This window comes from Delphinapterus leucas, chromosome 15 (genome assembly GCF_059928025.1).
Source record: "Delphinapterus leucas isolate spDelLeu-1000000601 "Yukka" chromosome 15, BTC_Dleu_Yukka2, whole genome shotgun sequence".
Lineage (NCBI taxonomy): Eukaryota > Metazoa > Chordata > Mammalia > Artiodactyla > Monodontidae > Delphinapterus > Delphinapterus leucas.
In genome coordinates, this window is record NC_143143.1 from 23,212,825 (window position 1) to 23,236,937 (window position 24,113).

General features: G+C 40.6%; 1 protein-coding gene across 4 annotated transcripts; it reads left to right on the top strand.

The window, feature by feature from the left end:
- Positions 1–1,524: 1,524 nt before the first annotated feature.
- GDE1 (glycerophosphodiester phosphodiesterase 1) lies at positions 1,525–23,619 on the top strand. Of its 4 annotated transcripts, none has more exons than XM_022552271.3 (6): positions 1,526–1,942; positions 8,676–8,851; positions 10,672–10,777; positions 13,046–13,138; positions 21,527–21,738; positions 23,006–23,619. In XM_022552271.3, exons 1-6 carry the CDS (start codon positions 1,682–1,684, stop codon positions 23,151–23,153), a joined length of 996 nt encoding a protein of 331 aa, XP_022407979.1. In that variant the 5' UTR covers positions 1,526–1,681; the 3' UTR covers positions 23,154–23,619. The 4 variants fall into 4 exon arrangements, with proteins under 4 accessions (XP_022407980.1, XP_022407979.1, XP_022407981.1 ...); XM_022552273.2 differs by having other exon boundaries at positions 1,531–1,942; positions 8,680–8,851; XM_089896083.1 differs by lacking the exon at positions 1,526–1,942 and adding an exon at positions 3,543–4,624 and having other exon boundaries at positions 8,680–8,851.
- The last annotated feature ends 494 nt before the right edge of the window (positions 23,620–24,113 follow it).

The window sequence follows — 24,113 nt, forward strand, 5'->3', positions numbered from 1 at the left end:
GCTTCAACACATCCATACCCGCTTGCAAATCAGTGGGAAAATAGCTCCAAGAAAGGTAGTTAACAGGTTCAAGATGGCAGGAGAAGCTCAGAATGTTTTGCCAAAGTTCTCTATCGAAACATGTCACCAGCTTTTTGTCAACTGAAAAAAAAAAAAAGCACAACATCAGAGTTGTGAGTTAAGTTTTATTTGGGGCAAAATGAGGGCTATAGCCCAGGAGACAGCATTTCAGATAGCTCTGAGAAACTGCTCTGAAGAGGAGGGGGGAAGGCCAGTATTATATATGGTTTTAGTGAAGGGGGATCCGTGCAATCAAGCACACATTTTGGCAGAGGCTTGCTGCTAGTCACAGGAGCAGATGTCACTGTTAACGATTTTAGTGCTTTCCTAGATATGAGGAGATGCAAGAATTGGGCTCATAAAAATCTTCCGAGAATATCTAACTATCTCCCTGAACTCCTTTCAGGGTGTGTTGAAGGTCAGTGGCTGCAGTGGCTAGTAACTTAATCCTTGTAGAGGCAGATGGCAACTGCCAATTTTTTGTGGGCATTTCCAAAATATGATTTAGCAGCTAGCCACTTTCCACTTCCTAAATCGGCTTTACTTTCTGCCTCTCTTACTGACCCTCTTTCCCGTGCCTATTTTTTCATACGTAAAATAAGATTTTCAAAAGTGCCTATCACAAGGTCGGTTGCGAGGAACAACTGAGATAATTCTTGCAGTGCCTAGTACAGAAGCCCCATCATTAGCCCTGAGTAGGAGGAGAAGGTTAGAAGGAGTAGCAGTGGAAAATTCATGGCATAAAACTGGGGTGTCATGATGTCAACCCTGAATCTGCCATTTCATTGACTCCGCTCAAGTGCTTTGACTTCTCCTGGCCTCAGTTTATTCACCTATAAAATGAGGGCATTATTAAAATCCCTTCCAACTTTATAATCCGATTATGCCTCCTTTGCTATGTTCTTTCATTCCCTCAGAATCTGAAAAAATCCTTCTAAAGTCGACTGAATTCAGTTTCCTGAGGTAATACCCAACCGAGCCTGTTGTGAGAATAACACACAAAGCAGTTGCAGCCATGGAACCTGGAACGTGGTTATGTGCTCTATAAATGTTAACTGTACTCTCTAACACTATTATTTTGCCCCACGAGAATGTAAGCCCCATGAGAGCAGGGATCCCGTCGGTCTTGTTCACTTGCTGTTGTCCTGAGCATCCGGACTGCTGTTCGCATACCTTCAATTGAATTAATAAATAGTGTAAGCGTCCTGCCCCTTCAAAGTTTCCTTGACGACAAAATGGAGTCATTAAGATCCTTTCCAGTCTTACGACCTTAAGACTGCTGTCATATCCCTCGCCTTGCTTCTAGAGTTTGAAAGCCCCGGAGGAAATCCGGACCACAGAATAACGCAAAACGTACTTTGGAACTCCAGCCGGGAGCTCGGACCAGCCTCCGTTGCCTTGACAGCTGCTACGCCCCGAGCTCTGGAGATCCTCGGCCCTGATTGGCTGGACCTCGGGCTCCTTCTACGGAAGTAGTCGCTGCCGCCATTGTGCGGCGCTCGTCCACTCGAAGGGTGTCAGCTGCGGCCCGCGCTTTGGGCTGTCGTCGTAGTTTCTTGGTTTCCTGTCCGCGGAGCCCGGCGGGACCGGGACTCCCGTCCGTGCCGGTGCGGGCGCCGGCATGTGGCTATGGGAGGAACAGGGGGGCCTCATGGGCCCCTTCTCCTTCCTGATGATGATGCTGCTGCTGGTGACGCGCAGTCCCTTCAATGCCTGCCTCTTCACCGGCAGCCTCTACCTCCTGCTGCGCCTCTTCAGCTTTGAGCCGGTGCCCTCCCGCAGGGCCATGCAGGTGCTCAAGCCCCGGGACCGCGTCTCCGCCATCGCCCACCGCGGCGGCGGCCACGACGCGCCCGAGAACACGCTGGCGGCCATTCGGCAGGTGAGTCCTACACTCCTCCCGCCCTTGCGCGCCTCCTGGGAGCTTGGACTTGTGCCTGTACTTCCGAAGGTTCCCCAGCTTTTTCATGATAGCCTTACCACTTCCCCATTTGTCCACAAGGAATACATTCAGGTGGCCCTGGATCCCTTTGAATTACGGAAAATCTCCAGACTTCAAGTGTTAATAGAACACTGCAAATACTTAACGTATTTGCTATGTGCCAGGTACTGAGGATGGTCATGAACAAGACAGAAAGGGTACCTGCTTTCACAGAGCTTGCATTGGAGTAGGGGAGACAGGTCTTAAATAAATAAACACATACATAAGGTACTTTAAGAAAGCGATGAGTGCAATGAAGAAATAGGGTTACCGAATAAGGAATGTCGGGAGGGTCATTTTAGACAGAAATCCTGTCCGAAGAAGTGACCTTTGAACTGAGACCGGGATTATGAGGAGCCCGCCATGGATCTGGGGGGAAAGTGCTCCAGGAAAAGGGAACAGCAAGTGCAAAGGTCCTGAGGTGGGAATGATGTTGGAATCCTCATGTAACAGAATAGACAGTATATGACCTGACTTCAAGGGACAAAACAAAGGCTGGTGTGTGAATGAAGTAGGAAATGTGGCCAGGTTAAGTAGAGCCTTGGTCAGTCGTTAGCTAACATACTCTAAATGGATCACCTTCACAGCGGCTGTCTTTACTTGTCCTCCAAATTATCCAAATCATCTCCTTATCACCTTTCCCCGTGGTAAGACAACACTAGCAGGGGGACTCCTGATAATTTCTGCCTCCCCTTTCCACAGGGAGCTCTCGGCAGTCTCTGGACTTCATCATAATAACAGCTTGCGTAGTAAGAGAGCTTTGCAGTTGTCTAGGCACTTTTGCATATGTGGAAATATATCTGATCCTCTCATTTCTCTGAAACATTAAGTGGGTAGGAAAACTGGCTCAAACACACACAGCTCCTTTTCGAATTCAGCCTTCTGATTCCAAGTCCCAGTGCCCTTTGTCATAGATTAGAATACGTTCCAGGATGTAAAATTTGAACTGAATGTCCTTTCTTTGTCCAGCTAGGGACAGACAGTATTGTGTAATGAACAAGTTACTTAAGCGCTCTGTGTCCCAGTCAGAGTCACGGGTAGGATGTAGCAAGCAAGGCACCCTAGGGTACCGCTCCTCACTCTAGTCCCAGCTCTGACCTTAAGTTTCCTCATCTGTAAAATGGGAATGATGTTAATATCCACCTAATCGGTTGTGATTCGATGAAATAGGCTACCTCACATTAAATGAGAAAGTATGTATGCAAAATACACATATACATATAGTGTGTCATATCCTGTTGTGTTGCAAGGGAATTATAGCTGAACTCCATTCATGTCTTGTATGTTTAGGTTGAACATGTCTTTTTTTTTTTTTTTTTTGCGGTACGCGGGCCTCTCACTGTTGTGGCCTCTCCCGTTGCAGAGCACAGGCTCCGGACGCGCAGGCTCAGCGGCCATGGCTCACGGGCCCAGTCGCTCCACGGCATGTGGGATCTTCCCGGACCGGGGCATGAACCCGTGTCCCCTGCATCGGCAGGCGGACTCTCAACCACTGCGCCACTAGGGAAGCCCTGAACATGTCTTTAATATATGTAATTATGATAAATAACATTGCGCCAAGCTGATTCCTGGTTTTAAGAGGAAATGAGATGTAATTTAGCTTGTTCAAATACAAGGTCATTACCAATGAACGTTTTAGCCGTGACAGAATTTAGCTGCAGAAGACAAGGTCACGTCCTCCCTCTTGACTTCAAAAGAAATATGTAGTTTACTTCCTTCAAAGTTTGTTTTTTGTCCTGTTCTTTTTCACTTTGCTTGTTTGCGGCTCATAATTTATATTCTTAAACATTCTATTATGTGAAAAGTCAGGGAAGACATTCTGACAGTGGTAGAATTTCTGGTAGATTATGGAATAGATAGAGAAGGAAAAACTTGAGAGCGGTGAAATGAATGCATTCCAGAAACAGAGTCACGATTATAAACAGTGACAGAAGCATGAAATCAAACCCACAGTCCACTCCACAGAGGGGCCACAGTGCAGCTTTAAAAGTATAATTCAGATTATATCATGCCCATATTTAAAACCCTCCAGTGTTTTTTCTATTGCAGTTAGGTAAAATCAAAACACCTTTCCATTTTGGACCTTTCTCAAAGCCCCAACTCCCTCTGTTTAAACCACCTTGGGTGTTTGTTAATGATGCTTTTGCCTTCATGTAATAGAGAATCTAACTTAAAATATTTCAAACAATAAGGGGACTATCTCACATAGCAAGAGGTGTGTGTGGGAGAGGTGACTTCCAGGATGGTTTATTCCGCTGTTCAATTTGTGATTGTGGAGGACACCGTTTCTACTGATGTATCTGCTCTGCCACCTGCAGCATATTTACTAGCCCTCATTGTAGTTGCCAGGTGGCCATTGCAGCCCCAGGACTCACATTCTTACATATCAGCATCCAGCCTCAAGAAAAGGCCCTACTCCCTCTTCCATAAGTCTTTCCCAAAAGTCAGTCAGTCTCTCTCACTCTCTCTGACAGACGCACACGGAGGGGTTGGGAATAGTCCACTTACAGCAGAGGAGAAAGCTGAACACTGGAGAAAGAACAGCTCTCTACCAGCAGGGAAGAAGAAAGGAAATAGATCTGGGTAGGCAATCAGTACTTTGTGGCTCCTTCCTACCTTGTGGCCTTTGTATTATATTTGCCATTTCTTCTACTTAGAAAACTCTTCCCCTGGATCTTTGTATTGTTGACTCCCTTTTATCACTAAAGTCTCAGCTCAAATGTCATATTCTTAAAGAGGCCTTCCCTGATTGCCTTGTCTAGTGACCCCCCACCTGACTTAACTTTCACATTACCCTCTATTTTCTTTTTCAAACATTTATCACTATCATAATACATGTAACATGTGTGTAGTCTGTTTCTCCCCAGTAAAGTGTAAGATCCGTGTTCCTTTTCTTTCTTGCTCACCACTCTCTCCTCACTGCTTAGAACAGTGCCTGATACATAGTAGACACTCAATAAATATTTGTTGGAAGAATTGTGATGTACAAATAAGCAATAAGCCCATCAGAAAAGATATTCAACATTATCAGCCATCAGAAAAATGCAGTTCAAAACCACAGTGAAAGACCACGTAATACCCACTAGGACAGCTGTAATCAAAAAGACAGACAGAAGTATTGGCGAGATTATGCAGCAGTTGGAACCTTCATGCACTGATGGTGGGAAACTAGTCTGTCGGTTCCTCAAAAGGTTAAATATAGGACTTCCCTGGTAGTGCAGTGGTTAAGAATCCACCTGCCAATGCAGGAGACACGGGTTCAAGCCCTGGTCCGGGAAGATTGCGGAGCAACTAAGCCCATGCGTCACAACTACTGAGCCTGTGCTCTAGAGCCCGCGAGCCACAACTACTGAAGCCCACCCGTCTAGAGCCAGTGTTCCACAACAAGAGAAGCCACTGCAATGAGAAGCCCGTGCACCGCAACTAGAGAAAGCCCACATGCAGCAATGAGGACCCAACACAGCCAATAATTAATTAATTAATTAATTTTTTAGAAAACGGTTAAAGATAGAATTACCATCTGAAGCAGCAATTTCACTCCTAGGTATATACTCAAAAGAATTGAAAACATGCATCACGCAAAAACTTGAACAGGATTGTTCATAGCATTATTCATAATAGCCAAAAAGTGGAAATAACAGAAATGTCCATCAGCTGTTGAAAGGATAAATAAAATGTGATATAGCCACACAATGGAATATTATTTAGCAAGAAAAATGAATGAAGTCCCCATACATGTTATAACATGAATGAACCTTGAAAGCAGTATGCTAAGTAAAAGAAGCTAGTCACAGAAGACTGCATATTATATAATTCTATTAAATAAAATGTCTCGAATAGGCAAAGCCATAGAGAAAGAAGTAGATTAGTAGTTGCCAGGGACTGGGAGGGTTGGAGAGAGAAGTGGGGACTGACTGCTAATGGGTATGGGGTTTCTTTTTGGGGTGATGAAGATGTTCAGAAAGCGATTGTAGTGATGGTTGCACAACTGCAAATATGCTGAAAACCATTGAATTGTACACTTTAAATGGATGAATTTTATGGTATGTGAATACTATGTCAAAAGTCATATAAGTATAATGACTTTATTAAAGCAGACACTTTTTAAATCAACTTTGTCAAAGTATAATTTACATACAATAAAAGATACATTTTCAGTATACAGTTTGATGAGTTTTGATAAATATTTACACCTGGGTAGCCACCACCTCAATCCATTTCCATCACCCTAGAATGTTCCTTTGTGTTCTCTTTGGAGTCAACCCCTACTCCTGCCTCTGCCCCAAGGCAATCATTGATCTGATTTCTCTAACTATACTACCCTATACTATTCTATTACTAAACTATTAGTATAGTTTCAAACTAACATCTTAAGTAAAATTTTAATAAATTACAGTATTTATGTAGACTAGTTTATGTGAAGTGTGTATGTTTAGAAGAAAAATACTATTATAAGAAACTTCTTGAAATAAGAGTATGAAGTATATACTAATATGTGAATCAGATTCAGGGGTTTATCTTTTTGCCTCTACATAAAAGTATTGGGAAAGAAAGTTGAATGCAGTCATTAGAAGATCTGGTCTAAGAAGCTCTAGTATGGTGATTCTTTTATAGAACTTTTGTTTTTGGCCTTAATAAACTACACAGAAAAGACAAATAAATGAACTCATTACCTTTAGTATTCTTGCTAAAATACAGTGTCTCACCATTGTTATTTTTTGTTTTGTAGCCAAGTAACAATGGCCCTAATGGATAAAAGTATAATTGAACTGAATTACTAGCATCAAGGAATAAGGTTAACATTTGTATTACAGTGAGAGAGATGCACTGTGAATACTGGAAATGTGATCTTGTTTTATGTTATACAATATATAACCCATGTTGACTTACCAGTGCATTATTAAACTTAGAAAAGATATACCTTTTAATCTTATAAAAAGATGTACCTTTTAATCAGTGTAGATGTAAGCATTACATCTTATGTAATGACTTTTTCACCGAGGCATAAGTGTTTTTCTAGTCATAATAGCTTATATTGAGTGCCACCTCTGAGCCAGGCACCAAGCTTGGTGATTTACATACATTATTTCTAAATCCTCACAACTCTTAAGATCATTAAAGAAGTATCATCATAAAAATGATGAAACGGAGGCAAGAGTAGTATTTGTAATTAGATGACATAGCCAGTTAGTGATGGAATTGGAATTTTTAGAGGGGGAAATCTTGGTCATATATGTGAAAATCAAACTTTGAAGCCTAGAAGAAAACAGTTGTTTATAAGTGGGGGTAAGAAAGGGATTTAAATAAGATAGACAAATCTCCACCTATAAAGGACATAATTAATAAATTTGACTATTTTACAGTTAAAAACGTGTTAACAAAGCACAATAACAATGGCTAATGTGTATCGAATGCTTACTATGCACTAGTACAGTGCTGTATGTTGTTTATGGGTACTTAAGTGTGTAGTAAATATATAAGGACCTGTAAGGGAATGATATAGAAATTATGCACGTCCACTTGGCAGTTGCCTCTGGAGAAGAAGGGGGGAGGATTTTAGCTATATCTGTAGTGTGATAGTAAAGTCATGTGGTTAAGAGTGTAGCCTCTACCACGTCCTAGTTTGTGTAACCCAGAGCAAGTTTCTTAATCTCTCTCAGTTTCCTCATCTGAAAATGAGAATGTTAATAGTACTTCCTGAAGGGTTGTGAGGATCAAATGAGTTAATACATTTACAGCAGTTAGAATAGTGCCTGACAAATATAAAAGGCTCAATAAATAATATAGCTATTATTGTTTTAGGGCAGCAAGAGATTGAAGCAAATATGGCAAAATGTTAACATCCGTTAAGTCTTTTTTTTTTGCTGTATACTACTATGTATGTTTGCAATGTATGTTTGCATAATTTAAAAAAAAATTAAAGTCTTTAAAGTCTTGATCATAATGAATGTTTCACGTCTTCATTGTGACAAAGAAGCCAAGGAAGCAAATGTTGGATAGTGTGTCTCAGAGGAGCATGGCCCCTCAAACTTTATGTTCATGTTCTCTTTTTAGATAAATTCTTGTGCGACTTATCAGGCTTACCAACTTGTTGGCCAACAGCCAGTGCTGCTCACATAAACAAAATCTAGCGTCCTCTAGAAGCAGTCTTGGTGTTTCTGCTCTAGAGGATGGAATTAAACCAGCAAAAACCTGACTCATCCTGTTTATGCCAAGGTAGTGCAATATCCAACTAATCAACAAACACAGGGGAATCATCAGAGATACTGCACCAAAGAGAGTGTAGGTAAACAGTGAAATGTGACTAAATATTTGTAATTGTAAGCCATTAATGGTCTGTATAGTTAAAGCAACCAGAGAAAACAAATTCCAGAAGTCTCCCCATCTGCCACTCTGAGAGTGAGAAAAGTGGGGAAATTGAAGTTTTTAAGGAATCCATAAGTGTGGACACTGAAGTAAGGTTAACATCCATGAAAAAGAGAAATAGGTTGGGTTGCTCTTCGGTATAGGAAGGGAATAGAATCAGTAAGAGAAACTGTCTACTTAGCCAGACCTGTTGGTCATCTTTAGTGTTTAGATTGCAAAATGACATCTGTGGCCACTTGACATTAATATCGTTGGTGTTTTTGTTAAGGCAGCTAAGAATGGAGCAACAGGCGTGGAGTTGGACCTTGAGTTTACTTCTGATGGGATTCCTGTCTTAATGCACGATAGCACAGTAGATAGGACAACTGATGGCACCGGTCGATTGTGTGATTTGACATTTGAACAAGTTAGGAAGCTTAATCCTGCAGCAAATCACAGATTAAGGTAAGTGGTGTGTTGTCACCTAAACATATCTCTCAACTTGTGTTGGAGATCACAGAAAGACACTGGCACCTTCTAATTACATCTTCTGCTCCAGAAGAGTTGTTTTGTTGTGTTTTGTTTTCAGCTGTATACAGGTTTCCCAGGTAATGGGCAGGTGCCACGAACAACAGAAAGATGGCATGAATGCTTTTCAGCTTTTCCCACTGAGGCCAAATTTGGCTTCAGAATTATTCTCAAGACGATACTCTAACGTGACAATTACTTTGTACTGTCATATAAATTTATATATGTATATGTGGTGTGTGTGTGTATGTATATCAGAGCTAATCGTATAAGATGTTCCAGAAGAAAAGGGTTCTATGATCAAATAAGATCCAACACTATACTTTAGATATTCCCCTTGGGGATAAACAGTTCACGTCAATCAATTCTTGCCTTTAACTTAGTGTTTCTAAAATGTATATGACCACAGAACCCATGCCCTTCCCACCATTAACAACTATAAACACCTTGGAATTGGTATCTGGGTAATATACTTTGGAATGTGGTTATTTAAATCCCTCTCCTCTTGTCTTTGTAATACCGAAAAATGTGTTCTTACTGTAATTCATGTCGTATCAATTCTCTGGTCAATTTATTTGACCCAGTGATTAAACTGTAGTCCTCCCTAAAAGATGATTCAGACTTTATTTTCCTAGGAACTGAAAGAAATTAAAAGTCAGCCAAAGGAAGTCATACTTTAGAAAGAATATTGATAACACTTGAAAGTTCTGAGTCCAAGCTGCTGGAATTGCTCTCTGCTGTTACAGACATTTCATTGCTCAGCTGTAGGCAAGGGGAAGGCTGGTTTTAATATCACAGTGACACTGTAGCTAATAAGATGTCAAATTCAAAGTCAACACTTAATGCAAAAAATGCTTAGGGTCAGCGTCACCCTTAAAATACTCTAAGAAGGCATGGTATTGGAGCCAATATACCATCTTAATGTCTTTAACCCAAGCAGTCTTTGTTCCATAGTTGAAAGGTTGCATTTTCTTTGCTTAAATACCAAATAATTGGCTTGTGTTTAGAGACTATGTTGTTGGAAAAGAAGGGAAAATTTCTGTCAGTGGGGTAAAATGCTCATCCTGAGAGGGGAGCATGGCAACTAAGACTAGCCGGAGGAATAGCAAATTCATGTCTCTGATTCCCAGGGAATAGTCACTGAATAGAGTGGCTGGCAGAATTTGCTGTACTATTTATCTTTATCTTTTTTAAAACCAATATCTTACAGTTGAATTAATACCGTTGAATTAGCATAAGTTAAATCATATAGAGTGAAATTTTGTTATTTGAGAAAAGTTGATTTCTTATGTGTCAGGCACTTAACTTTCCTTTTCTTTTTCAGAAACTTATGTATTAGAAAATTATTTATTTTAACCAGTTTCACTTAAATGCACAACCGTACAGTTAACAGATGTATATATAGCTAGGAATTTCTCCTGCATAAGGTTCTATTAGGGAAAGTACAATCTTGAGTCTCTGAGTTCTCCAAAGATGGCATATACTCTGCCCTTTAGTGAGTAGAGTTACTAATTATATTATAAATCCAGTGACTGCCTAAAAAATAAATGATTTTTGTTGTTGCTGTTCTGTGGCCAAGAATATCTTTAACTTGGTTTAAAAACATATTATCCTTGGACTTTGGTATGGTTGGAGAAAGGAAGTTGGGGAAACATTCTTTTTCTTTGGTTGGGAGACATTTTTCAAATGTCTGTTTTACTAAACTTTTATCTTTTCCTTGTTCCTACAATGTACCATTCCTTTTCCCTCTCTTATAGGAATGATTTCCCTGATGAAAAGATTCCTACCCTGAGAGAAGCTGTTGCAGAGTGCCTAAACCGTAACCTCACAATCTTCTTTGATGTCAAAGGCCATGCAAATATGGTACAGTTTATACCATAGACTGCACTTTGGAAAAGACAGCTTTATTTAAGTGCTAGTTTGTTCCAAAATTAACTATATATTTTATTTTTTATATTCTTAAATTATTTTTACAAATTATATTTGCTTAATGGAAGTTTACAGTGCAAAAATCCACATCTTCAAGGAAACAGTAAATTATGGAACCTTTTTAAACCTTTTAACCTTTGATGGAACCATTTAACAATCTCCAATATTCGACAACTAGCACAAAATAGAAGAGTCAGGTTTCTTTTATTTGCATGAAGCATTTACAAAAGATATTAAATGAACAGTAAAGAGGCACTTCTTTTTTTTTTTTTTTTTTTTTCCCCAGTACGCGGGCCTCTCACTGTTGTGACCTCTCCCGTTGCGGAGCACAGGCTCCGGACGCGCAGGCTCAGCGGCCATGGCTCACGGGCCCAGCCGCTCCGCGGCACGTGGGATCTTCCCAGACCGGGGCACAAACCCGTGTCCCCTGCATCGGCAGGCGGACTCTCAACCACTGCGCCACCAGGGAAGCCCAAGGAACAAGATTTTTAATGAGCACCTCGGGTTTTATTGATGATAACGGCCCATGTTTGGGAACCCTGACAGGTCCTACATTTCACCCATGGTGTACTGACCTTCATGATTATTTTCTTAGAATAAAGAGGGGTGAGGGAGGAGAAGAAATTTTTTTTTTTTCCAGCTATTTGAGCTTTCTGGTTGGGTGCTCACAGATGGTTTGGGCAGCATTGGGCAGAACATAGTGATCTAATTCACCAAAATGGGAGCATAGGGACTTCACTGGTGGCACAGTGGTTGGGAATCCACCTATCAATGCAGGGGACACTGGTTCAAGCTCTAGTCTAAGAAGATCCCACATGCCACGGGACAACTAAGCCCATGTGCCACAACTACTGAGCCCACGCTCTAGAGCCTGTGAGCCACAACTACTGAGCCTGCATGCCACAACTACTGAAGCCCGCACGCCTAGAGCCCATGCTCTGCAACAAAGAGAAGCCACTGCAATGAGAATCCCGTGCACTGCAATGAAGAGTAGCTCCCACTTGCCGCAACTAGAGAAAGCCCGCACACAGCAACGAAAACCCAACGCAGCCCCAAAAATTAATTAATTCATTAATTAATTTAAAAAATGGGAGTATAAAGGAACAAGTGTTGGCATTAAATTGGAGACGGTAGATAACAGGAGCCAAGATCCCGGGCTTTGGAGATTGTGATTAAACTCTCACCTACTACAGTGTAACCTTAACCTTGATAAGCTTCTGTTTCCTTATGGGCAAAATGGGAACAATGTAAGAAATGACCACATAGGGTTGTTGTGAGAATCAGATAAAGAATGTAGGTGAAGCATCACACATGGTGCATGTTAGTTCACAACAAGAAAACGACTTCGGCTCTATAGCTCACACTCTGTGATATTAGTGAAGGGAAGCATGAGATGAATAATTTCTATGTTCTTTTTTATTTTGGGGAATGCATTTAGTTGCTTATATTTGGTTATAGGTTATGTGTGACTTTCCAAAAATTAGGGGTATTTCAAGAATTATGATGTAGCAACATTACATTCCACCTAACGTCTGGTCATCTCTGTTGTTAGCTGCTACTGTTGCTCAGTGGCCAAATCTGTTAATTCACTAGAGGTTACAAACTATCAGTATTTTAATTCTATCACTTCTTCATTTGGTAGCTGGTCTACTGCAAAAAGAAACTTCTGCTTTTCTTGGGAAGAGTTGGGAGACTCTCCCCAGTTTCTCCCTTGTCCCATTGCTTCTCCCTCCCTGTTGATGATGGATGACGTTTCTTCTTAGTCGCCTAGACTGAGAAAATCTACCCTCTCTAGTTTGCAGACTGGTTGACTCCCACTTCAGCTAGGAAAGGCAGAGGGAGATAGAGTTGTGGGTATAAAAGGACCTATCCTAGTGGCTAAACTAGAGTATAAGGAAAAGATTTTAAAATTTTGCTTCCAACCTCCACTGGCCTGTAGTCTGCCATACTTTTCCAAAGTATGACAAAAGGAGGTGAGCCTCTCAACAAAATAGTAAAGCAGCAGTACCCCAGCTTCTTCCTTATCTGCTGATTTGAGTTTAAAATGCATCCTAGTGGATAAAGCAACCTACCAAAACCCCTTTTCACATCCCCATATATTAGTAAACTTCTGATTTACTTAATAGAGTTGTACTTATATATAGTAGTTACTGGTTGGGACTACATTTTAATAGATTTTAAATACATGAATCTCTTTTACAGGCTACTGATGCTCTAAAGAAAGTATATATGGAGTTTCCTCAACTATACAATAATAGTATTGTCTGCTCTTTCTTGCCAGAAGTTATCTATAAGGTAAAATTCTGGATTTTTGTTGTATATAATACTATGTTAGTTGGTGGTAATAATAGCAGTGGGCTAAATAAGCATAAGATAGATGCCCGTTAGACTGAACTGAATTAAGAAACTTCTCTTTTTTTTGAATTTTATTATTATTTTTTATACAGCTGGTTCTTATTAGTTATCTATTTTATACATATTAGTGTATAGATGTCAATCCCAGTCTCCCAATTCATCCCACCACCCCCACCCCACCCCCTTTCCCCCCTTGGTGTCCATACGTTTGTTCTCTACATCTGTGAAGAGACTCCTCTTTTAAATTAACAAAAATGCAGGAAGGGGAAAGTACTCGTACGCTGTTTTAAAATACCATGATTCCTTTTTAGCTCCTTCTTTCATGTTGTTTATAGGCTCATTCAGATTACTTTGGAAACATTCTCAGAACAGAATGAATTGTATATTTCTGTGTCTCACTAAGTAACAGCAGAATATACCTTTTTAAAAAATAAGTCTTATAGAGAATTTAAAATATGCATAATTTGAAATATGCAAATACATAGATACTACACAGCAAGCCCTCCTTTAACCATAATCCAGCTTGTTTCATCCATAACCCCATTTATCCCCAGAGTTATTTTTTTTAATAGATCTTTATTGGAGTATAATTGCTTCACAATACTATGTTAGTTTCTGTTGCACAACAAAGCGAATCAGCCATATGCACACGTATGTCCCCATATCCCCTCCCTTTTGAGCCTCCCTCCATCCTCCCTATCCCACCCCTCTAGGTCATCTCAAAACACCAAGGCAATCTCCCTGTGCTATGCTGCTGCTTCTCACCACCCAACTATTTTACATTCAGTAGTGTATATACGTCAATGCTACTCTCACTTCACCCCAGCTTTGCCCTCCCACCGCATGTCCTCAAGTCCATTCTCTACATCTACCTCTTTATTTCTGCCCTGCAAGTAGGTTAATCAGTACCTTTTTTTTAAAAATTCCATTTATGTGCATTGGCATACAGTATTTGTTTTTCTCTTTCTGATTTATTCACTCTGTACGACAGACTCTAGGTCCATCCACCTCACTACAAATAACTCAATTTCGTTTCTTTTTTATGGCTGAGTAATATTCCATTGTATATATGTGCCACATCTTCTTTATCCATTCATCTGTCGATGGACATTTAGGTTGGTTACATGTCCTGGCTATTGTAAACAGTGCTGCACTGAACATTGTGGTACATGTCTCTTTCTGAATTATGGTTTTCTCAGGGTATATGCCCAGTAGTGGGATTGCTGGGTGATACGGTAGTTCTATTTTTAGTTTTTTAAGGAACCTCCATACTGTTTTCCATGGTGATTGTATCAATTTACATTCCCACCAACAGTGCAGGAGGGTTCCCTTTTCACCACACCCTTTCCAGCATTTATTGTTTCTAGATTTTTTGATGATGGCCATTCTGACCAGCATGAGGTGATACCTCATTGTAGTTCTGATTTGCATTTCTCTAATAATTAGTGATGTTGAGCATCTTTTCATGTGCCTCTTGGCCATCTGTATGTCTTCCTTGGTGAAATGTCTATTTAGGTCTTCCCGCCCATTTTTTAACTGGATTGTTTGTTATTTTGATATTGAGCTCCATGAACTGTTTGTATATTTTGGAGATTAATCCTTTGTCTATTGTTTCATTTGCAAATATTTCCTCCCATTCTGAGGGTTGTCTTTTGTCTTGTTTATGGTTTCCTTTGCTGTGCAAAAGCTTTTAAGTTTAATTAAGTCCCATTTGTTTATTTTTGTTTTTATTTCTGTTACTCTAGGAGGTGGATCAAAAAAGAACCTGATGTGGTTTATGTCAAAGAGTGTTTTTCGTATGTTTTCCTCTAAGAGTTTTATAGTGTCTGGTCTTACATTTAAGTCTTTAATCCATTTTGAGTTTATTTTTGTGTATGGTGTTAGGGAGTGTTCTAATTTCATTCTTTTCCATGTAGCTGTCCAGTTTTCCCAGCACCACATATTGAAGAGGCTGTCTTTTCTCCATTGTATATTCTTGCCTCCTTTGTCATAAATTAGGTGCCCATGTGTGCGTGGGTTTATCTCTGGACATTCTGTCTTGTACCATTGATTTATATTTCTGTTTTTGAGCCAGTACCATACTGTCTTGATTACTGTAGGTCTGTGGTATAGTTTGAAGTCAGGGAACCTGATTCCTCCAACTCCGTTTTTCTTTCTCAAGATTGCTTTGGCTATTAGGCTATTCCTTTGGCTATTTGTCTTTTGTGTTTCCATACGAATTGTAAAATTTTTTGTTCTAATTCGTGAAGAATGCCATTGGTAGTTTGATGGGGATTGCATTGAATCTGTAGATTGCTTTGGATAGTATAGTCATTTTCACAATATTGATTCTTCCAATCCAAGAACATGGTATATTTTTCCATCTGATTATGTCATCTTTGATTTCTTTCATTAGTGTTTTATAGTTTTCTGAGTACAAGTCTTGCCTCCTTAGGCAGGTTTATTCCTAGGTATTTTATTCTTTTTGTTGCAATGGTAAATAGAAATGTTTACTTAATTTCTCTTTCTGATTTTTCGTTGTTGGTGTATAGAAATGCCAGAGATTTCTGTGCATTAATTTTGTATCCTGAAACCTTACCAAATTCATTGATTAGTTCTAGTAGTTTTTTGGTGGCATCTTTAGGATTTTCTATGTACAGTATCATGTCATTGGCACACAGTGACAGTTTTACTTCTTCTTTTCCAATTTGTATTCCTTTTATTTCTTTTTCTTCTCTGATTGCTGTGGCTAGGACTTCCAAAACTATGTTGAATAAGCGTGGCAAGAGTGGACATCCTTGTCTTGTTCCTGATCTCAGTGATAATGCTTTCAGTTTTTCACCATTGAGTATGATGCTTGCTGTGGGTTTGTCATATATGGCCTTTATTATGTTGAGGTAGGTTCCCTCTGTGCCCATTTTCTGGAGAGTTTTTATCATAAATGGGTGTTGAATTTTGTCAAAAGCTTTTTCTGCATCTATTGAGATGATCATATGGTTTTTGTTCCTTAATTTGTTAATGTGGTGTACCACATTGATTGATTTGCATATACTGAAGAATCCTTGCATCCCTGGGATAAGTCCCACTCCATCATGGTGTATGATCCTTTTAATGTGTTGTTGGATTCTGCTTGCTAGTACTTTGTTCATGATATCTGCATCTATGTTCATCAGTGATATTGGGCTATAATAACCTTTTTGTGTGATGTCTTTTTCTGGTTTTGGTATCAGGGTGATGGTGGCTTCGTTGAATGAATTTGGGAGTGTTTCTCCCTCTGCAATTTTTTGGAAGTGCTTGAGAAGGATTGGTGTTAGCTCTTCTCTAAATGTTTTATAGAATTCGCTTGTGAAGCCATCTGGTCCTGGACTTTTGTTTGTTGGAAGATTTTTAATTATGGTTTCAATTTCATTACTTGTGATAGTTCTGTTTATATTTTCTAATTCCTCCTGGTTCAGTCTTGGAAGTTTATACCTTTCCAAGAATTTGTCCATTTCTTCGTGGATGTCCATTTTGTTGGTGTATAGTTGTTTGTAGTAGTCTCTTATCCTTTGTATTTCTGCAGTGTCAGTTGTGATTTCTCCTTTTCCATTTCTAATTTTATTGATTTGCGTCCTCTCCCTTTTTTTCTTGATGAGTCTGGCTAAGGGTATATCAATTTTGTTTATCTTCTCAAAGAACCAGCTCTTAGTTTTATTGATCTTTGCTGTTGTTTTCTTCATTTCTATTTCATTTATTTCTGCTCTGATCTTTATGATTTCTTTCCTTCTACCGACTTTGGGTTTTCTTTGTTCTTCTTTCTCTAGTTGTTTTAAGTGTAGGGTTAGATTGTTTGAGATTTTTCTTTTTTCTTGAGGTGAGATTGAATTGCTATAAATTACCGTCTTAGAACTGCTTTTGCTGCATCTCGTAGGTTTTGGGTTGTCATGTTTTCATTGTCATTTGTTTCTATGTATCTTTTTATTTCTTCTTTGATTTCTTCAGTGATCTCTTGGTTATTTAGTAGTGCACTGTTTAGCCTCTATGTATTTGTGTTTTTTACAGTTTTTTTCCTGTAATTGATTTCCAATCTCATAAGGTTGTGGTCAGAAAAGATGCTTGATACGATTTCAATTTTCTTAAATTTTCCAAGGCTTGATTTATGATCCAAGATGTGATCTGTCCTGGAGAATGTTCCATGTGCACTTGAGAAGAAAGTGTATTCTGCCACTTTTGGGTGGAATGTTCTATAAATATCAATTAGATCTATCTGGTCTATTGTTTCATTTAAAGTTTGTGTTTCCTTATTTATTTTCCGTTTGGATGATCTGTCCATTGGTGTAAGTGGGGTGTTAAAGACTCCCACTATTATTGTGTTACTTTCTATTTCTCCTTTCATGGTTGTTAGCATTTGCCTTATATATTGAGGTGCTCCTATGCGTAAACATTTATAATTGTTATATCTTCTTCTTGTATTGATCCCTTGATCATTATGTGGTGTCCCTCCTTATCTCTTGTAACAGTCTTTATCTTAAAGTCTGTTTTATCTGATACGAGAATTGCTACTCCAGCTTTCTTTTGATTTCCATCTGCATGGGATATCTTTTTCCATCCCTTCACTTTCAGTCTGTATGTGTCTCTAGGTCTGAAGTGGGTCTCTTGTAGACAGGATATATATGGATCTTGTTTTTGTATCCATTCAGCCAGTCTGTGTCTTTTGGTTGGGGCATTTAATCTATTTACATTCAAGGTTGTTATCAATATGTATGTTCCTATTACCATTTTCTTAATTATTTTGGGTTTGTTTTTGTGGTCTTCTTCTGTTGTGTTTCCTGCCTAGAGAAGTTTCTTTAGCATTTGTTGTAAAGCTGGTTTGGTGGTGCTGAATTCTCTTAGCTTTTGCTTGTCTGAAAAGCTTTTGACTTCTCCATCGAATCTGAATGAGATCCTTGCTGGGTAGAGTAACCTTGGTTGTAGGTTTTTCTCTTTCATCACTTTAAGTATATCCTGCCACTCCCTTCTGGCCTGCAGAGTTTCTGTTGAAAAATCAGCTGATAACCTTAAGGGGATTCCTTTGTATGTTATTCTTTGTTTTTCCCTTGCTGCTTTTTATATTTTTTCTTTGAATTTAATTTTTGTTAGTTTGATTAATGTCTTGGTGTGCTTTTCCTAGGGTTTATCCTGTATGGGACTCTGTGCTTCCTGGACTTGGGTGACTATTTCCTTTCCCATATTAGGGAAGTTTTCGACATAATCTGTTCAAATATTTTCTCAGACCATTTCTTTTTCTCTTCTTCTGGGACCCCTGTAATTCAAATTTGGTGCGTTTAGTGTTGTCCCAGAGGTCTCTGAGATTGTCTTTGATTCTTTTCATTCTTTTTTCTTTATTCTGCTCCTTGGCAGTTATTTCCACCATTTTGTCTTCCAGCTCACTTATTCGTTCTTCTGCCTCAGTTATTCTGTTATTGATTCCTTCTAGTGTATTTTTCATTTCCGTTACTGTGTTGTTCATCTCTGTTTGTTTGTTCTTTAGTTCTTCTAGATCTTTGTTAAACATTTCTTGTATTTTCTCAATCTGTGCCTTCATTCTGAGATTCTGGATCATCTTTACTATCATTGAAATTACTCTGAATTCTTTTTCTGGTAGATTGCCTATTTTCTCTTCATTTATTTGGTCTCGTAGGTTTTTACCTTGCTCCTTCATGACACATTTTTTTGACATCTCTCTTTTTTTTTTTTAATGAGTGGAATTGTGTTCCTGTCTTACTGGTTGTTTGGCCTGAGGCTTCCAACACTGGAGTTTGTAGGCTATTGGGTAGAGTTGGGTGTTGGTGCTGAGATGAGGAACTCTGTTAGACCTCACTCTGATGAATATTCCCTGGAGTCTGAGGTTCTCTGTTAGTCCGGTGGTTCGGACTCGGAGCTCCCACTGCAGGAGCTTCAGCCCAACCCCGGGCTCGTGAACCAAGATCCTGTGAGCCGCGTGGGGTGGCAAAAAAGAGAGAGAGAACAGTAACAAAGTAAAAAATAAAATTAGACTAGGAAACTACCAGATATGTTAGAAAGAATATAAAAATTAAAATATAGATGAATCAACAACTGGAAGGTACATCAGTACCACAATACTAAAAAAGAGGAGGAGGGAAAATTTAAAAAAAGGGGCTGGGGGGAAGGCCTTGGCTGTGGGGGGTGGGGCCTAAGCAAGGGCGAGGTTTGGGCGGTGGGCAGGGCCTGTGCTCAGGACCCACAGGGCTGGAAAAGGCCCTGGGGGCTCTGGGGGATGGGGCTTAGGCTCAAGGAACAGAAGGGGCCCAGGCGAGTCCCCTACCCCTGGTCTCAGAGGGCGGGGGATCTCACCTGGAAACCCAGCAGGCTTCCTGGGCTCGAGTGGGTGGGGCCCTCCTCTCCTCTCCTGCTCCTCTGGTCTGGGAGGGCCCCTCCCACCTGCCTCTCCTGATCTCCCTGACCTCCCTCCTATGCCCCCAAGGACCCATGCGGCCTGGAGGGGGCTTTGGAGGGCAGGGGATCAGCGTGGGAGCCCAGCAGACTCCTCAGGCCCGAGTGGGCCAGTCAATCACCCTCCACTCCTCTCCCCTCCTCCTGGAGGGCCCCTCCTGCCTACCTCTCCTGATCTCCCCAGCCTCAGGGGCGCAGATCCTGTCTGTCCTCCACTTCTCCTCCCCTCTCAGTCCCCATACATCCTACCGGTTCACTTTGGGGTTCCTTCCGTCTCCTTGGGCGTCAGAGTTCCCCACCAGCAGCCGGCAGGCACCCTCGTTGTGGGGAGAAGCTAACTCCGCATCTTCCCACACTGCTGTCTTGACTCCGCCTCCTCCCCAGGGTTATTTTGAAGCAGATTCCAGTTATATCATTTTATCCATGAAAATTACATTAAGTATCTTTAAAAAGTGATTCCTTTTTTTTTTTTAACATAACCACAATACCATTATCCCATCTAAAACCACTAACAAGAAGTCCTTAAGATCATCAAATATCCAGTGTATAAACCCCCCTTGTCATGTATTTATTGAAGAAATTAGGTTGTTTTGTAGAGTTTATTTAACAAAGTCTGGATTTTGCTAATTATGCCATGGTACAATTTAACACATTCATCTCCTCTGTATATTTCCTATGAATTGGTAGAGTTGAAGGCTTGATCAGGTTAGGTTCAGTTATTCTTGGCAAGGTAATTCCTTAGGCAAGGGTCTTCTTCCATCAGGGGGCGCATACTGCCGGGTTGTCTCGTCACGTTGTCAGCAGCTGTTACTGATGCCAGTGGCCGGCTCTGGCAGTTTACTAGGGGTTTTATTTTTATTTTTAATATTTATTTATCCATTTATTTATTTGGCTGCGCCGGGTCTTAGTTGCAGCACACGGGATCTTTAGTTGCAGCATGTGGGATTGAGTTCCCTGACCAGGGATCGAACCCGGGCCCCCTGCATTGGGAATGTGGAGTCTTAGCCACTGGACCACCAGGGAAGTCCCTCCTAGGGGTTTCAAAGTGTCAATATTTTAAGTCTGTCATTTCTTGTTCATGTATTACCTAGAGGGAATACTTCTATAAAGAGGATCTCATCTACTGTTTAGCTATCCAATAGGCAAATAAATGCTTAATCCTGTCCTTTATTTACCAGTTTCCAAAATAATGAGTTGGTTCTTCAACAGTGACCAACACAGCATGTATTTAAAATTTTGCAGTAAGGGTGGAGCCTACTGGGATATAAACTGTCATTGAGATGAATAGTGCCCTGGGACTTCTAGACATTTGGATCAGTGTTTCCCAAACTTCCTTGACCAGAGGCCTTTAAAATGTGTGATGCCTTTTCCAGAGGACCATAGAGCACAGACTAAGAGAATTCCATCCATATCCCCCATTTGTCCGTTGCTCTGTCCTTGTCCCTGCCCCCACTTCTCTCCCTTCTCACCCCATTTCCCCGCCCCCCACAACTTTTTTCAGCCATCTTTTCTAAAAAGGATCAAAAACTAACCAGCCCATCTTGAAATGATCATGGTTCCATCTTCACTGTGTTCTAATTATCTCTGGCCATAATTTAAATCAATATCCAATTGAAAGTTACCCTCTGTGACATTATTAAAATTTGACCCTGACGTTATAGTGTTCTCATTTTAAAGATAGTATTGCAGCTCTTTTAGGATTGTGGAGGGAGTCTTCTCATTTATACTATATATTAAATGCTTTACATTCAACACATTATTTTCTCAAAGGGTTTATGATGGAGTATTTATTTAGTAGACATGGGGGGCAGCATACCTCCTTGTACAGACTGAGTACATTGGCTAAATCTAACGAACAAATGAGAAGTATTGGCCTTAAGATATGATAATTGCTTTATTTTCCAAAATTCCTTTCAGATGAGACAAGCAGATCAGAATGTAGTAACCGCTTTAATTCACAGACCTTGGAGCCTTAGCCATACAGGAGATGGGAAACCACGCTTTGCTACTTTCTGGAAACAGTCCATGTTTGTGGCATTGGACATTTTGCTCGATTGGAGTATGCATAATATCTTGTGGTACTTGTGTGGAATTTCAGCTTTCCTCATACAAAAGGATTTTGTATCTCCGTAAGTTGGAAGATTTTTTTTATCTTCTGATACATTTCCTGAATGTTCTTCTTGAAAAGGGAGGATTAACAGTGGACACCTGGATTGGTTCCCACCCACGAAGCCCACCATGCCTTTATTAAGTTGAAATGCCACTAGCTTCTTAGGTGGGAAGAGTTTAGGCATATTTCACTGTTTCCAAAACAAGTTGATCAAATATTCTTAGGTTTTAGTGCATTTTAAAGAAAATAAACGTGCCAAACTATGACGTCAGAGACGGAGAGATTGTATTTCCTTGTGATTGGCTCCCTTTAAAAACCAACATAGGATCTAGGGCAGAACCACAATGAAGAGGTCTTGTGGGCACCTACCTCATCCATCCCAACTTTCCTTCTGCTCCCCTATATATTACAGGCTCTACTCCATTGCTCCCAGGAAACTTTCCATTCCCTAACCTGCTAGCAATCTCTGTATCTTTATTTTGGCAATTTTATAGCTGTGTATTTCAGGTGGTTACAGTTGTAAGTTTCATATTATTTCAGGCATGTGTGCATTCAGTTCAATAAGTATTTGTTGTATGCCTGCAGTATTGCAAGGTACTGTATGAAGAAGCTGAAGATGCTGTGGTAAAGAAGGAAAGCCACAGTCTGCCCTCATGGAGTTTATAGTCAAGTGGAAGAGATAAATGCTAATCAAATAAAGATCCAGTAAACATAAAATTAGAGCTAAGATAAATGCTGTGTAAGAGAGAACAGTGCACATATGCTGTTTAATTTGTCCTAGTCAAGGGAGTCAGGGAAAACATCCCCAAGGAAGTAACAGCTGAGCTAAGATCTGAAGGGTGCGTAGGAAATGAGGGGATTGGGGGTGGAGGTCCAAGTCAGAGGGGAAGACACGTGCAAAAGTGCTGTGGCAGGAAGGAGCCTGGTTCTTTCAAGGAACTGCAGGAAAAATCAGTACACACACAGAGTACAGCACAGAAAAGAACGGGGGAGTGTGGTGTAAGATGAGGCCAAAGAGACAGGTGGGACTAGGCTAGGTACAGCCTCCGGTAGGGGTTCGGGGTGGGGGGGTCTTCAGCAAGCGGCTGAAGTGTTGAAAGCCGCAGCGGCGTGGTGGAGGTGCTCATGCTGGGTTTGGAACACCCTCTGGCTGCAGTGCGGAGGCCAGTTAAGAGGCTCCTTCTGGGGGCTGTTAGTACTCAGCGAACACCATATTTAGTGACCGTTGTAGATTCCTGAGACAATTGGCATTATTCTAACAAGGTTGGTTTTTCCTCTTTCTCCAGGGACTACTTGAAGAAGTGGTCAGCTAAAGGCATTCAGGTTGTTGCTTGGACTGTTAATACTTTTGATGAAAAAAGTTACTATGAATCCCATCTTGGTTCCAGCTATATCACCGACAGCATGTTGGAAGACTGCACACCTCACTTCTAGACTTTTCCCCCAGGGAGGAAGCACGGGTAGAGAAACTGCCTGCTGGCCTCATGGAGGAATATCAGCACACCCAAGCCCTTGCGGGATCAGGTGGCTCCCACAAGCAGTAGTCGGTGACTGGGTATTTACCTGAACCAGAGCAAAACCCGGTGTTGCCGCCATGCTCCATGAAATGCCTGAGTTCAAAACCGATGCTCTTGAAAGTCTGGGTCTGCAGAAAGGCACAACACTCTTGCCCCAACCTGAGGCACGCACTGAAGCCCGGTGAAGATAAGCACAGACTGAATCGTGCGCTTTGGGGGTGCAGATGCAAATGCATGGGAAACGCATGATCACTCAGAGTTGACGTTTTAAAACTTGACACACTTACATAACTTTACTTATTTAAAATATTTGTATCCAGCTATGTTATCAATGTACTGTAGACATCAAACTTGTGACCATACTAATAAAATCATTAAAAGGAGCACTAAGGGAAAACCGTGTACCAAGCATCATATCCTAAGACATAAAGAATTTAAGGGAGCTGCTGTTTCCAATCCAGTGGCCAGGGCCCCTGGTGAGACATTGGTGTGAAGCAAAGAAAATGGTAAGGAGGTCTTAATATCAGTCTGAGGGATTGTTTATGGTATCTAGAAATAAGAGCTACAAACCACTAGGGGGCAGAGTTGTACCCTTTCAAGCTGCTCTACAGCAGACGATCACAGACAGAACTAGAAGAAACTTCCGGGAACATCTAGGCTTAGCCTCATTTTACAAATGAGAAAACTAAAATCTGGAAGGGAAGGGTCTTCCCAGAAATGACAGCTGTGACGTAGAGCCTGATCTCATGATAAAATTTCTTGTTTACTATTTACCAGGAACTTCAGTGGTTTAACATGCGTTATTTTAATTAACCCTCACAAAAATCTTACAGAGATATTAATCTCTTTTTACTGATAAGGAAACCGAGGTACTGCA

Coding starts and splice junctions, on each gene's coding strand:
- GDE1 (XM_022552271.3), top strand. CDS start 1,682: ATGTGGCTATGGGAGGAACAGGGGGGCCTCATGGGCCCCTTCTCCTTC. Junction 1,943..8,675: donor CGCTGGCGGCCATTCGGCAG/GTGAGTCCTACA, acceptor GTTTTTGTTAAG/GCAGCTAAGAATGGAGCAAC. Junction 10,778..13,045: donor TCAAAGGCCATGCAAATATG/GTACAGTTTATA, acceptor TCTCTTTTACAG/GCTACTGATGCTCTAAAGAA.